Here is a 15,799-nt window from a genome sequence, read left to right as displayed (position 1 = left end):
TATTTTTTTTAACTTTTATTTATTTAAGTGTGTTTTTCCAGGATCCATCAGCACCAAGTCAAGTACTTGTTTCAGTCTGGTTGTGGAGGGCACAGCTCACAGTGGCCCACGTGGAGATCGAACCAGCAACCTTGTTGTTAAGAGCACTGTGCTCTAACCAACTGAGATAACCAGCCACCCCAGAACTTGTTAATTTTATAACTGGAAGTTTACACCCTTTGACCAGTATCTCCCCATTTTTCTAGACTTCCAGCCCTTGGTAACCATTTCACGCATTTTTCTTATCACCTGTCTTCCCTGTTAGAATGCACACTTTCTCCACAAAAAAGTGGAGATGTTACAGGCTTTGCTGCCTGCTATATACCTTTCTAGAGCAGTGTCAGGCACATGGTAAGTGCTCAGTGTGTAGTGAATGAATAACGTAAACTTTAGAGCCAAGTGAGACCCTACGGACCCTCTATTCCAAATCCTTCATTTTATAGATGAGCAAAGTGAGATGCATCAATTAATAATTGAGACCTAAGTGACTTGCCCAGCGTAACAGGCAAAACTGCAACAGGCAACCCTCAAGCCTCCAGAGGCACAGTGCTCTTTCCAAAATAATAGCATAAGCCCATATTATGTGCCAACCATTTAACTGCTGTATGCACGCACATTCTCTCGGCCTAGTCTTAAAACCCTCATTTTACAGGCAAGGAAACTGAAGTTTAGGGAGGTTCCATAATGTGTCCAGGTGACCCAAATCTGTCTGTCTCCTGATCACCATGCTAGAAGACCTCACAGTATGACACTATTGCCTGTATTTGAGAAGCATATGGAAAACAACAAGATGTTCAAGGGATGGGACCAGACCAAAGGGCTCAAACCTTGACTGGGCAAAGTTCACAGGTTACGAATTTCAACCCCTGTCGATATTTAAACAAGACTTTAGTAAAGGCTCAGGGTGATAAAAGGGGAAAAGATACAGACAGTAATATAAACACAGTGACTCACCTTCAGTTCGTGTCCCCTATAGAGCCACCTACTTACTCCATTCCTATCTCCCCCTCCACACAGAATGGGCAGGCAGCCATCTTTTCCCTCCCACTTCAAGTGGGTTTATATTTTCCAAAATTCCAGACCCAGTGTCATGGAGGGTGTCATGCGAGGTCTCTGGTCTCACTTCCCACATAAGAACGCAGGACATGGTGAGGCCAAAAAGGAACACCCACAGAGCCATAGATAGGGGAGTCAGACCACTATATTCTCGCTGGCAGCTGGGTTGGAGACACAGGAAGCAGGAGCCACACGGTCCGCAACTTGCCATCTGCTTCTCTGCCTACCAACCTCACATGCTAACTGCAATCGCTCTTGCTAGCTCAGCCACCATCTTCTTGCTAGCCCCCATTTTCTGCTAGCGTAGCCTCGGCAGTTATATTAGAGGCCAATGGCTCACTGGTAACAGCCAATGGTTCACTGGTAACAGCTGATGGCCAACTAGCCACAGCTGATGGCCATCCAATCACAGTTGATGTCCATTTACTAGCCGAGCCAGGACCTTTCCACGTAAGGCCGAGAGCCTGGAAACTGCACTCCTGGCTCTGTCCCCACACCCAGCAAAAAGAGAGATCAGGAGAGACAAGTGTTCCTGCCTGTGCATGACCCAGCTTGCAAGTTCTTGCTTCATTTGAAGACCTCCATCTGTTCCCCATCGACTGACGGTGTGAATGTCTGCCCCATTCTGAGGACCATACTCGGACGCCGAGTAGGAGCAAAAGCTGATCACTTGGGTCAAGGGAAAGAAATTCTGTAATCAACCAGGTCTGGGTTTCATGTTCACTCCTGCAGCCCAGCAAGGAGTCAGCTCCCCTTGAAGTTGGACTAAGAATGAGGATGAATGGTTTGCTAAGAAAAAATAGGACGCTTTATGAAAATCAGCCGGAGGATGTATGTATAGGTGATGTGTAGGCAAAACCTAGATGTCCTCTATAAGAAGGCTGATAAAGTGAAAGTTACACTTTAAAAATATTACTATGCCTACCTATACATACCCCCATTTTATTTTCCCCCAAGCTCTTACCATTCTTTTCTCCTTTGAATATTGTTTTGAAAATTTTCAAACTCATACAATAAACACCCATATTCCCCTCAGCAAAATTAACCAGTTGTTAACATGTTGCCACACTTGCTTTATCTGTCTTTTTCTTGTATGAACCATTGAAAAGTTGTAGACCTCATTACACTTCATCCCAAAATATTTTAACATGTATCGCATAAGAACAAGGACATTCTCCTACCTCATTATAATATTATCAAACTCAGGAAATTTAGTATTGATTCAATATCTAACATACAATCCATATTTAAATTTCCTTAATGTTCCAAAAGTGTCATATATATATTTAAATTTGATCACAAACAAGGATCACACATTGGCTGTCATGTATCTTTAGTCTCTCTAATTCAGAACAATCGGTCCCCCAAACTCAAGGTACTGTCATTTTTTAAGAGTCCTGGCCAGTTGCTTATAGAATGTCTCATGGATTTCTCTGATAGTTTCTTTATCAGATTCAGTTAACAATTTCTGGATATACCACTACACAGATGATGTGCATTTCCTAATACATCACACGAGAAGGTACATGATGTCAGTTTGTTTCATTACTAAAATGTCAGTTGAAATAGTAGCCACTAGATTTCTTGGTTAAGGTGGCATTTGCCAGACCTCCTAATTGAAAGGTACTTTTCCATTTGTAAATAAGAAGTAATTTGATGGTGCTACTTTGAGGCCGTATAAATATCCTGTTCCCCAACATTTCACCCAATGGTCTTAACATTGATTATGAATCTTGCTTGAATTAGTGCTTTATAGATTGCAAAATGGTGATTTTCTAATTAGATTATTCCTTCCACATTTATTAGGTAGTTTTTTTAAATTTTGTAATTTAAGTATAGTTGGTATACAGTATTATATTGGTTATATTAGGTTCAGGTGTACAATATAGTTATTCAACATTTTGTACCTTACAATGTGATCACCTCACTGAGATGGTTTCTTCTAAATTCAGTGTGTTATAACTCACTGTTGTCATTGTTTCATTAGAACTTTTGATGTTCAAATTATACCAAATTTGGCCAATGGGGCTCCTTCAAGCTGCTCCTGTCTTTTTAAAATTTCCTTTTCAGTTTTCAAGCACTTCTTTATTTTCCTGGCACAAGCTGTACCAGCATCACCTCATTCTTTGCCTGCCCCAGACCTGGAAAAAGCCATTTCTCCATTTCTCCAAGACCCTTATACTAAAGAATAGAATTTTAGAACAAAGCACTGGGAACTAGAGTTGAGACCAACAGGCATCATTTTTAACTAGATCTCTTAGCAGATTAATCACACCCACTTGCTAAGACTAATGCTTTCTGAAGGTTTTTAAAAGTAAAACAGATTTTCATTTGATCTTGCCTTACCCGATGGTCAGATTGCCCATTGTAAACATCTTTTCAATACCATGATTCTCTGATGTTTCAGAACACTGAAACTGGCTTTCTAGGCTAGCAGGATTTTACTCAAATAATTATATACAAATTTAACTTCAAGATCACCTGATCAGTGTTCTCTCAGTTTAATGTTCTAGATAACTGGTTGACAGATGGCAAGTGAGCAGTGATATGGTTTTGTAATTAGACTATGAAAGATGACACATGAGAAAACAATTAGAGGGAAAATATTTACCAAAGGTTAAATTCAGCCATGGGAAGAAAAAGTACTTTAAAATAAGTTGTTTTTAAAACTCTTAGTTTCTCTTATTAATTTGAATTTAGAAATGTTTTTTTCTTAAGCCCTCTGCTGTTTTAATTTAGACTCAAGGGCCTAGCTATGATTGCAACCAGGGAAAACTAAACCCAAGTCATGTCTACCCTGTTTGTAGAGTTCTTTAGAGTTAACAGAGCACAGCAAACCTGTGAGGCGGGGGAGATTGCTCCATCACTATTTAAGCTGCAAAGTCTGAGTTTCAAAGGAGCAGAAGTAGAACAGGAATCCAGGGCTGTTTCCTTGGTGGATGGGGCAGGGAATGAGACACCATCAGATCTAAAAGTCAACATGTGAGTTTCTGGAGAATATCTTACTGTCCTTTCCACTCATAATCCAGGTGCCTTGCATAAAAAGGGTGTTCAGTATTCTCCTGTTGGATGAATAAATGATGTGTACTCATAGGCACGGGGTGGGGGAGAACATAATGAGGCACATGTGACCATATCACTCGGACTTTTCAAATAGGAGGCATTAGGGAGTTGCATTCAGCAAATGCAAGGGGTCGTTTCCTACCTGATCCCATTGGTTTCTTTTAGAAACTGTGGCTGGGGTCAACCAGCCTTCTCTAACCCAAAGTGCTGTTCTCAGGGAAATCCCTATCACTGGAATTTTAATTTTGCCTTCACTTTATGGTAGGGTTTGAAAAGTCCATCTTTCATGATTCCTTTCAACTGAGGGTACCAAGCCAATATCCTGATGCACTTGAACAGAATCACGGGAGACCCCATGGTATGATCTAGATTTTTAGGATGAATAAACTGGAAAACAGTTTCTCAGTGTTTTCTGTTAAATGGCTTATTTTTCAAGCCAAGCCCAGGTCTCCCTGGGAAATTTCAAGGGCTGAGAGGGAGGATAATCCATCAGGCCTTTTCTCTGACATCTCCAGGTCAGCCGGGACACACAGGTAGGACATATGCATCATTTATTTTCTCTGTTGTCAGTGAGAGGCTCTTCTCCCTCTCTGATGATGTATACAATACTGTTTCCCCGAACATGAGACCCAGCTGGACCATCAGCTCTAATGCGTCTGTTGGAGCAAAAATTAATATAAGACCCGGTCTTAGTTTAATATAAGACCGGGTGCTTACCCTGAATGTGCTTGTTTTTTCACAGCCAGAATTGGTGGCTTCCACCCCACAGTTCACCGATCCTCACCTGTATGTGTGGAATGTGACAGGCAACAGACTGTTGTACCAAGTGGAAGGAGTGAGGCTGAAAACACGGCCAAGTCAATGCACGGATTTTTTCAGTATCAAAAGACAACTTGATATGTTGGCAAGAATGAAAGTCACCCACTACCGGTTTGCTCTGGACTGGCCCTCAATCCTTCCCAATGGCAACCTGTTCACAGTTAACCGACAAGCTCTGAGGTACTACAGGTGTGTGGTCAGTGAGGGACTGAAGGTCAACATTTCCACAATGGTCACATTGTACCACCCGACCCACGCCCACGTAGGCCTCCCCATCCCGCTGCTGCAGAGTGGAGGATGGCTGAACCCATCGACGGCCAAGGCCTTCCAGGACTATGCCGGGCTGTGCTTCCAAGAGCTGGGGGACCTCGTGAAGCTCTGGATCACCATCAACGAGCCCAATCGGCTGAGTGACACCTACAAACGCACTAGTAATGACACCTATAGGGCCGCCCACAACCTGCTGATCGCCCACGCCCTAGCCTGGCACCTCTATGACCAGCAGTACAGGCCCACGCAGCGCGGGGCCGTGTCGCTGTCCCTGCACGCGGACTGGGCGGAACCCGCCAACCCCTACGCCGACTCGCACCGGCAGGCGGCCGAGCGTTTCCTACAGTTCGAAATCGCCTGGTTTGCAGAACCCCTCTTCAAGACCGGAGACTACCCGCTGGCCATGAGGGAGTACATCGCCCTCAAGAACAAGCAAGGCCTGTCGCGCTCCACGTTGCCTCAGTTTACCAAGGAGGAAAAGAAGCTGGTCAAGGGCGCTGCTGACTTCTGTGCCCTGAACCACTTCACTACCAGGTACGTGATGTACGCGCGCCACAACGGCAGCCGCTACAACGCGGACAGGGACGTCCAGTTTCTGCAGGACATCACCTGCCTGAGCTCCCCCACCCGCCTGGCTGTGCTGCCCTGGGGGCAGCGAAAGGTGCTGAGCTGGATCCAAAGGCACTATGGAGACATGGATGTTTACATCACAGCCAATGGCATCGACGACCAATCTCTGGAAAATGATGAACTCCGAAAGTACTACTTAGAGAAATACATTCAGGAGACCTTGAAAGGTGAGGTTCGTGGGCCATTTCAGATACAGCGAAGTATATGACATTTCCAGCTAATGTGAATAAAAAAATGAGGGGAATGGAATAGGCTCGTTAGTGACAGTGTCAGCTCATTAGGAAAATTTGGCAAGTACAGAAAAGTATTGAAAGAAAAGAAGGAAGGAAGGAAGGAAGGAAGGAAGGAGGGAGGGAGGGAGGGAGGGAGGGAGGGAGGGAGGGAGGGAGGGAGGAAGGAAGGAAGGAAGGAAGGAAGGAAGGAAGGAAGGAAGGAAGGGAGAAAATAATCACCCAAAATCTGACTCCCCCAAACACGTAGACTTGTGCTTCCTAGACATTTTTAATGCAACTGAGCTCATGCCATAGTAGTCTTGTATCCGTTTTCTCAATATCACATTTTAATGTATTCCATGTTCCTTGTTAACATTATTTTAATGATTACTTAATATCTCACCATATGGCCATGTCTCCATGTATTTAACCATTCCTCTAATGTTTAATATTTAGATTTTTTTAATTACTAAAAAAATAGGTATCTTTGTACACAAGTATAAATCTTTGTCTTCATTTCTGATTATCTCCTTAGGATGGATTAACCAATATGGAATTATTAGTCAAACATTATAAACAGCAGTGTTTAAGAGTACTTATCTCATATACTCTTCCCAGCATTGGCTATTATCATTCTTTAAATCTTAATTTTAAATGTTCCTGATTGATTTATTGAAGCAGCAAAAAGTTCCCAGAAATTTACTCATTTGACAAATACTCATTGAGCATCTAATATGGGCAAAAATTGTCCTGGGCACTATATCATCACTGAACAAAACAATTATTACTGTCCTTATGGAGCTTATATTTTTATGGATTAAGAGTCAACAAACAGATAAGATATAGTGTGTCAGAAGTGAAAAGGTCTATAGAAATAAAATAGAGCAGGGAAGAGGGTGCCCGGGGTGGGAGAAAGGAAAGTGATTACAACTCTAAATAGAGTGGTTAGGGAAGTCTTCAAAGATCTGGAGCGGTGAGGCAGCAAACCCATGCAGTTATTTGGAAACAGAGTGCCAGGTAAGGGAATACCAAATGCAGAAACCCTGATGGAGCATGCCTGGCCTGTGTGAGGATAAGGAAGGATGAGTGTAGAGAAGAATGAGCAAGGGGGGAAGTAAAGAAAAGATGAGGCCATGAAGGTAAAGAAAGAGGCAGGTCAGGTAGGGGTTGGCAGGCCATTGTAGGAATTCCGGGTCTCACACTGAGTGAAATAGAAAGGTTCGGGAAGGTTTTTAACAGAAGGGTGACATGATCTAACTTAACACTTTAAAAGAATCACTCTGGCTGCTCTTTTGTGAATATGCTATGTCAAACCAAACCTTTTCATGGCTGAAAGCTCTTCTGAGGGTTTCTTGAGCCATATGCTGGCCAGGAAAAGGACAGATCCTGGGGCATGCAGCCTGAACCACCACCAGCAGTGCTACATGGAAAAGAGACACATGTCCACTGCCTTGGAGCTGACTGAGATTTTTATACAGTGGGTTTGAGGGAAGAAAGATGTAAATTGTTTTGAATTTACATTGGCTATAGATAAACGAAGGTGGGGAAGTGAAGTGGAGACAGTTCTGGGATAGGTGCATAGTCCCTAAGGAAGTATTTGATGCTTCTGGATTGGTTGTGGACAACAGTCCAGAAAGCTCGTATATAAGCAAGATGCGGTGGAGTCTGGTGATGGGCATCCCTTTTTAGATAAGAGCTGAACTAGCCACCTGGAAGTTGATTCAAAGTTTCAATATACATTTAGGAATGTGAGCAATCTTTGGTTGGTTTTGGCTTTGTTAGCTGACCAAACTCCTTGTCTCTTCTTCCCATTGTCCAGCTGTAATTTAATTTAGGATATCTCAAAATTTTTCGCTTGTCAACTGTAAAGGAGCAACACAGAAACAGTGTTTGTACTAGTCTACTCATAGGTAACAGATAATGGTGGGTTGGATCAGGTTATTAAACGTGGAGATGGTAAGTTTGCAAGTCTTTGCTTGGGACACGTATGCCTCAGCTAATGTCAGAGACCAGTGACGAGTGCGGGATTGAAGACAGCTCAGAATGAGGGGGGAGTGGGGTGGGCAGACCCTGATTCTTACTATAAGCATGGATGCGCTCGGAACAAGTCTGAGCTCCCGAGATAGGGCTGCTCGGGGCCGGATAGCCTCCATCCCCAGCGAAAGAGGTACCTGACTAGTCTTCCTGAGAGTCCCACCCGGTGCTTCCTTCCTGGTGACGCCGAGCCCCAGGCCTTTGGGTGGCGCAAAGCCAGCCTTACCTGCGCACTGACAGGAGAGCCCAAGCTGGATAAGTCAGCGAGTGAGTGGTTGTAGGACTGTCCCTCGGCCAGGGAGACGCTGTGGCAGCAGGAGGATGACACCTCGCAGTGAGCGTTGAAGGAACCATCACCGACCGTGATGTTCTCAAAGTCAGAGAGAGGGGCTGAGGGGCAGAGCTGCGGAGGAGCGCGGTCACCGCTTGCCCGCCGCGGCCGCCCGCTCCGTGCCGGCCTCCCCGCCCGCCTCCCCGCCGCCCGCTGCAGTTGTGGTTGGAGCACGAGCCGCAGCGCTTTTATAGCAGCGCGTTCGGACTAAGCGCAGCGACGTCACGGCGCAACCATTGCGGACAGCGGAGGGGTGGCGACCGACCGTCTGCGGCCTCCTTGCCGCCATTGCCGCGCGCTTACCGCCGCCGCCACCCCCATCGCTCCATGGCCCGGTCTTGTGGTGGTTCTTTTTCTTATGAGCGTTTGGCCATCTGGCTCTTAGGGGTGTCGTGGATCGCGACTTTGGAGATAGTTCACCCCAGGCTGCAATAGTACTGGAAATTGAAGCCTCTTCCAGACATGCACAGCCTGTGGAGCGGGGAGGTACTGATGCGAACCGCTCGCCTGCGGCAGCCTTTTTCCTTTAAAAAACAAAAATTTGAAACACCCACCCTCGTAGTAAAGTAGGTTTCGTCTTCTCTTATTTTTGATTCCCCCACTTTCTGCTTCCAAACCCAGTTACAGTCCTGGTAGTGCTTGAGCCCCGGGGCGTGGGGCTTGGGGTGAGGGTCCGCTTGTCCGGTTGGCACGGAGGTAAGTCTAGAATTGGGGATGGGGTGGGGGTGCAGCCCTTGGCCAGCCGAGGCCGAAGCCCTCAGCACTGTTTCTCCTGGACCTGAGCCTCAGCACTGTTCCCTGGTTCCTACGCACTGGTTAAAAGGCGTCCCCCCAGCCCCCCGCACCCTGGGGAAAAGGGTCTGCATCGAACGTCGCAAATCTTTGCTCGCGTTCTCCGCCTTCGGGCCTCCCCACTCGGGCCAGGGGCCCTGCTTCGCCACACGGGACAGACCCTCATCCCAAGCCCCAAGCCCCAGACGCAAGCAATACTAGGACTGTAACTACATTTGGAACCAGAAAGTTGGGGAATCCAAAGCAAGAGAGTACAATAACGTACTTTACCTACAACGACGCTGGGTATTTTAAATTTTCATTTTTAAGGGAAAAGGCGCATTTCCCCCCCTAGGGCATATATGAGGATATTAGTGTTAATGTCAAATTCCTTAGACACTAGCCAAAAAACACTGTGCAGAAACTCCAAAAAACAAAAAGTGGAGATGGTGAGAAGGGGCTAGATTCTGAATATAGTTTGAAGATAAAGTCAACAGGATTGGGTGTGGGGTGTGAGGTAAAAGTGAAAAATGATTCCGAGGTTTTGGTTTAAATAATGAAGTGGCCATTTACCAGGTTTAGGGAGACTGGTAGGCACGGGCTTTTGGAAGAGTTGTTTTAGTGTTGCACAGGTGGTTTGAGATGTCCATTAGAGATCCAATTAGATGTCAAGTAGGCTAATAGATACAACAGTCTCAGGTTCAGAGGAGAGGTCTGGGGCTGAGATACAAATTTGGGACTCAAGAGCAAATGGATTTTTAAAAATAGGGCTTAATGAAATCGCTAAGGGAGCAACCATAGAGAAGGGGCAGAGTCCTAGGACACTTCAGACTTCAGAGGTCGGAGATGAGAAATCAGTGAGAGACCGAACAGGAGCTAGTCCTGTGCAAGGTAACTAGAGGATGTGTAATCAAGGGAGGTGGGTGCTTTTAAGATACCAGAAGTTACAACATGTTTAGTCAGTAGGTGGGTAGACAGACGTGATTGTGAAAGATTGGAGAAGTGCCCTGAGTGCTTGTTTTTCAGTGAAGTAGGAAGGTCATCACTTCAAAGCAAGGATGACAAAGGAGGTGCTGTAAGTTTGAGGACATAGAAAAGGTGAAAACAGCAGGACAGAGTGAGTGATTTGGGGAAACCAAGTGTGGTTATTGGCAGCACAAGGGCACATCTGAGGTTTGGAAGCAGACCAAATAAGCAAGACTTTCGTGCTGTGACCCTATGATCAAAAGTGACAGTCCTTTGACCTTCATACCTCCAATTCTTAAATTTGCTCCCCCACCTCCCGGATATTTTTGTATTATATATGCATCAAAGTTTTACTTCAAAATTTAAACTTAAATTATTACACATATTTTCACCTTAATATCAATTATAGAAGAATGTCAAAAAGCCCTTTAATGAAAATCACTTATGGACATGTTTACCTTGTTTCAATGAAAACATCTTTTTCAAAGATATTTTATAGTTGTGATTTATAATGTTCATTTCTGATATTTTTCAGCATACCTGTTTGATAAAGTCAAAATCAAAGGCTATTATGCATTCAAACTGACTGAAGAAAAATCTAAGCGCAAATTTGGATTCTTCACATCTGATTTCAAAGCAAAGTCCTCAATTCAGTTTTACAACCACCTCATCAACAACAGTGGCTTCCCCTCTGAGGACAGCAATCATATATGCAGCCAGGTGCAAATAAACACGGAGTGCATTTCCTGCTTATTTCTTGCACAGAAGACGCCACTGATATTTTTTAGTTGTTGCTTCTTCTCCACCCTGGTTCTACTTTTATCAATTGCCATTTTTCATAAGCGAAAGAGAAGAACATTTTGGAAAACAAATAACTTACAACATATACCATTAGAGGAAACCCACAAGAAAGTTTGTAGCCAAACTGACCCTATTTCTGTTTGCATGACAGAAAGTTTCAAAATTCACTCCAGTTCCATATACCAGTAACTCACAAAAGATATGCCTATATCGTAGAACACAGTTGTGGTAGCCAAGGTGATGACAATGTCTCTGCTGTGTGGTTCAAATGAATTTTCCCTTAGGTGTTTACTGTTGACGACAGTGAATTCTTGGATATGAAGATAAAGGCTTGTAGACAGTAAACTATAAGGATTATGATACATTGCTTCAGGACGTTTGATGAGCTATTTTCCATCATTCCTCTCTAGCTATCTTTTTTTTTTTTTTTTTTTAAGGAGGGCGCAGCTCACAGTGGCCCATGTGGGGATCGAACTGGCAACCTTCGTGTTATCAGCACCATGCTCTAACCAACCGAGCTAACCAGCCACCCCATAGCTATCTTTTATAAATACCTATAGCTACTTAGCATAAAGAAATTTTTGAAAAAGTGCAACTTTTTGTTATACTCCATACCAGAGATTTAATACTCTTAACACTGGATAGTGCTATATTCTGTCACTTCTAACAAGGTGCTTTCCCCTTTAAGACAGAGTGATTTTCAAATGGAAAGGAAAAAACACAGTAGGGTAAACAGTCCTTATCTGTAGCCAGTTACAGCACACTCTTAGGCACATTCCTTTAATTTTACTCAGTAGAAAAAAATTATCAAACATTTATAAAGCATGTAATTTTGAGGTCTTTTATCAGATCTGATTTTTTAAAAATAAGGTTAACTTCCAAAACTCACTTCATGGAATGGTAAGAGTACTAAGGAGAGCTAGACACAAATGCCTGTGAAGATACTGTATGCATAGATGGATCGACCTCTCAAGGCACAGAATGCTGCCATATCTGGACCTAGCAACTGTGACTCTCGATGCAATTCCGAATGTTGATTGTCTGAATGAGTTAACTTTTTACATTGGACCTTTTGAAGCTGGGATAAAGTAAATCCTTAAATCTGTACTTGCTAGTTTGACTTTCTTGAACTCTGTACTCAAGATTTGTTCAGTGAACCATTGTCAGAAATCTTGAATGTAAACCCATTTATACCGATTGTTTCTTTAGGTTAATCAACACTAAATAACCCATTGCACACAGTAGCTAGTCACTATCCACCCTCTGCAGGAATTTAGACTTTGTTAAAAGTCAAAGAAAAATTCTTTTGGTTCAAAAAGCCTTTGTAGGAAACTACCCTAAATTAAGGCAATTGTGATTTGTTTTCTGGGTCCACCTATTATGTCAGAAGCCCAATTTCATAGATATGATTCTAAGTGATAATGAATAGCAATGTTTCAATGATACTGTAGAGGTAACATAATTGTTCGAGTAATTGCAAAAGAAATGAGAAATAAATTTGCTATTTGGCTGGCAAAATACTAAACTTTTGCTTGTTTTTTTCTGTTCTCCTTGCCCCCACTGTACTCACTCCTCCAACCATAGCAGTTTTTAGGTTAGCCTTTCCAAAGAATTTTTGGTATTTTCTCTTTGAGAACTCACTAAGTGGACCTGAGGCTATACAAAATTACAATAACTGGTCAACTGTTTTTAATATACTCGGTCTGACAATTAAGTTCGAGAACTTGTTGCAATGATGTTGCTAACCTTTTTAGATTATCAGAGGGATTATTCATTATGAATTTGTACCAACTGGACAGTTAACCAAGTTTACTATTTGGAAGTGCTGAAAAGGCTGTGTGAAAGTTAGATAACCTAACTTTTCCTCAATTCATGGTTCTTGCATCATGAAAATGCACCAGCTCACACGGCACTTGTCTGTGAGGGAGTTTTTAGCCAGTAAACAGTAACTGTATTAGAACCACTCCCCCACACACACTCACCTTTCTGGCCCCCAATGGCTTCTTTCTTTACCCAAAATGTTGAAAGGAAGAGACATTTTGATGACATTCAGGACATCAAGGGTAATACAACAGCTCTGATGGCCTTTCCAGAAAGAGTTCCAAAATTGCTTTGAAGGGTGGACTGGGCGCTGGTGTTGGTGCATAGCTTCCCAAGGGGAGTACTTTGAAAGGGACCGTAGTGATATTCAGCAATGAGGTATGTAGAACTTTTTCTGGGATGAGTTCACGAACTTAATTGTCAGGTCTGGTATTAACTACACTGATATATTTCAGTAAGAATCACTTGGCTCAGTTTTTCCCCCCTTCGTACCACATGGATTCACTGACCCAGATCTCCAGTGATTACTACAGAAGTATCAGTTAACTCATTCCCAACTTCTTAAGATCTGTAACATCCAAGGTTTTGAAAAAGAAGTGCATATTTAGCCTACGAATAACAAAGATTTAGAATTAAATTTAAGTTTTGCTTTTCTGGTCTCTTTTTTGTGCTATTTGTATCTTATATTCATGGTTTACAAGTCCGTAAGCATCACTTTTTAATGTCTTTAGATTTAGAGCTCACGCTTAAAACTTATGTCCTTCTTTTTCTAACTTGCTGCCTTGCCATAACGCTCCCAAATATTAAAATCCCAAACCCAGTGCTTACAGTCCTCCCTTTATGCCACTTGGGAATTACTTTACTATTAGGTTGGCGCAAAAGTAATTGTGGTTTAAAAGGTTAAAAGCAATTGCGAAAACCACAATTACTTTTGTACCAACCTAATGATTTTCAAGCCATCACCACTGAAGAATCCTTAGGTAAACAATCTGGCTTATGATCGACTATACTTACTATTTGGATTTATCCTACTCATTTAAAAATCATAAAAGGTCCATTAGAAACTGTTGACAGCTTTTGACAGGATAAGACCTTTAGAACAAAGTTTTTCTGAGACTTCTTGGAAAAAAACCTGTTTAACCTGTTTAACTTATGTTACACTTGTGTATTCAATATAACTCTTTCACTAACAAGTCTTTGATACACGTACCGTTTCCCCAAAAATAAGACCTAGCCGGACCATCACCTCGAATGCGTCTTCTGGAGCAAAAATTAATATGACCCGGTCTCATATTAATTTTTGCTCCAGAAGACGCATTCGAGCTGCTGGTCCGGCTAGGTCTTATTTTAGGGGTTAACATGGTATACATATGTGTATGTACATATATATATACACACACAGAACTACCTTAAAAGTGTTTTAAGTTTCTGGAAAATTAGGTCAGTACATTGTGACTGGTTAATTCTCAGTGTAATTTATTCCAAATAAACCGGTAACACTTTAGTCAATTTTAAGAACTGTGGAATGTGAATGGGTTTGGTGTTGCAACTGGGTGCTGCCCCAACACTGCTTTCCACATGCTCCCATGATATGGGTCAACTGGATTATTTGAGTATTTTCTCATTATAAAATGTGGACTCCTACACCTCAACGTTAGGAGCATAACACACAAAAGCTTATCCATAGTAGACACAGAAGACATGGAAGTCTTCTCTGGGGAATCCAGACTTTCATTTACCATATCTAAGTTATTAAATGGAATCACTCCTTAGCTACAGATAACCAACCTCTCCAAGTTACCTCCTATAAAGGTCTCACCCAGCATACCAACCCACCTTCACTCTTGGAAAAATCACATCTACTCTCACAGCTGCTACTAGCACCTACCATGTTTCCCTGAAAATAAGACCCGGTCTTATTAATTTCTTCTCCAAAAGACGCCTTAGGGCTTATGTTCAGGGGATGTCATCCTGAAAAATAAATCATGCTAGAGCTCATTTTCCAGTTAGGTCTTATTTTCGGGAAAACATGGTATATTGCTATGGGTCTTTATATTGAAGTTAATACTGACACTTTCAGTATTAACACCTCTTTACCTGTGATAGTCCCTTGAAAATTTCTTCCTCACATTCAGCTTTGAAATCCTATTTAAACCTTCCAAAACATCTTTCCAGTCCCATTGTTATTGCTGTGGGTCTTTATAACTTGCACCTCCCTGGCAATCTGGGTACCATTCACTTGGCAAATAGCTATGTGTCAAACAGTTCCAGGTACTTAGAATATCCCTCTGTAGAAAAGACTGAATCCTCAGGAAGGTTCCTTTATAGCAGCAAAAAAAATAAGGAGAGAGCACTATTAGTAGTGTGGTCAAAGTGGGCTTCACTGAAAACATTTGACTACAAACTTGAAGTGGCCGCTCCAAGGGGCAAGACAACTTGAAGGCTTAGAGGCAGTGACACTGATGAACAGGAAGATCTGTTCAGTCAGTGTGTCAGAAAGGTTAAGAGGGAGTTGAGTTTGAAAAATACACTCTGGCTGCTGCTGAAAACATGGGGGAAGGAGCAAACGTTACCAGTTAAAAGGTTATTACACCGGGCGGCCAGTTTGCTCAGTGGTTAAAGAGCAGTGCTCATAATACCAACGTCGCTGGTTCAATTCCCATATGGGCCAGTGAGCTGTGCCCTCCACAACTAGATTAAACACGATTTGACTTGGAGCTGAGCTGCGCCCCCCACAACTAGATTGAAAACGACTTGACATGGAGCTGATGAGTCCTGGAAAAACAGTTCCCCAATTAAAAAAAAAAGTTATTATACTAATCCAGGTGAAATGTGCAGGGCTTTTTGATTCATTTCCACATTATGAAAAATTTCAACACTATATTAAATAGCGACAGTATAGTGAATTCCCATTCAGTATCAATAAATTTGTAAGTAACTTGTTTCGCCTAGTACAACCCTATCCAATACCTACTCCCACCCCACA

General features: G+C 42.7%; 1 protein-coding gene across 1 annotated transcript in view; it reads left to right on the top strand.

Moving 5' to 3' along the window:
* KLB (klotho beta) overlaps nucleotides 1-12,514 on the top strand; it is a 33,560-nt gene extending 21,046 nt beyond the window's left edge. The window contains exons 4-5 of the mRNA XM_081056485.1: nucleotides 4,901-6,044; nucleotides 10,727-12,514. Coding sequence (XP_080912611.1) covers nucleotides 4,901-6,044; nucleotides 10,727-11,181 — 1,599 coding nt within the window. The 3' untranslated portion in view covers nucleotides 11,182-12,514. The remainder of the gene's footprint in view (nucleotides 1-4,900; nucleotides 6,045-10,726) is intronic.
* Nucleotides 12,515-15,799: the final 3,285 nt, after the last annotated feature.

This window comes from Rhinolophus hipposideros (assembly GCF_964194185.1).
Source record: "Rhinolophus hipposideros genome assembly, chromosome: 1".
Lineage (NCBI taxonomy): Eukaryota > Metazoa > Chordata > Mammalia > Chiroptera > Rhinolophidae > Rhinolophus > Rhinolophus hipposideros.
This window is presented reverse-complemented; position numbering and strand designations above follow the sequence as displayed.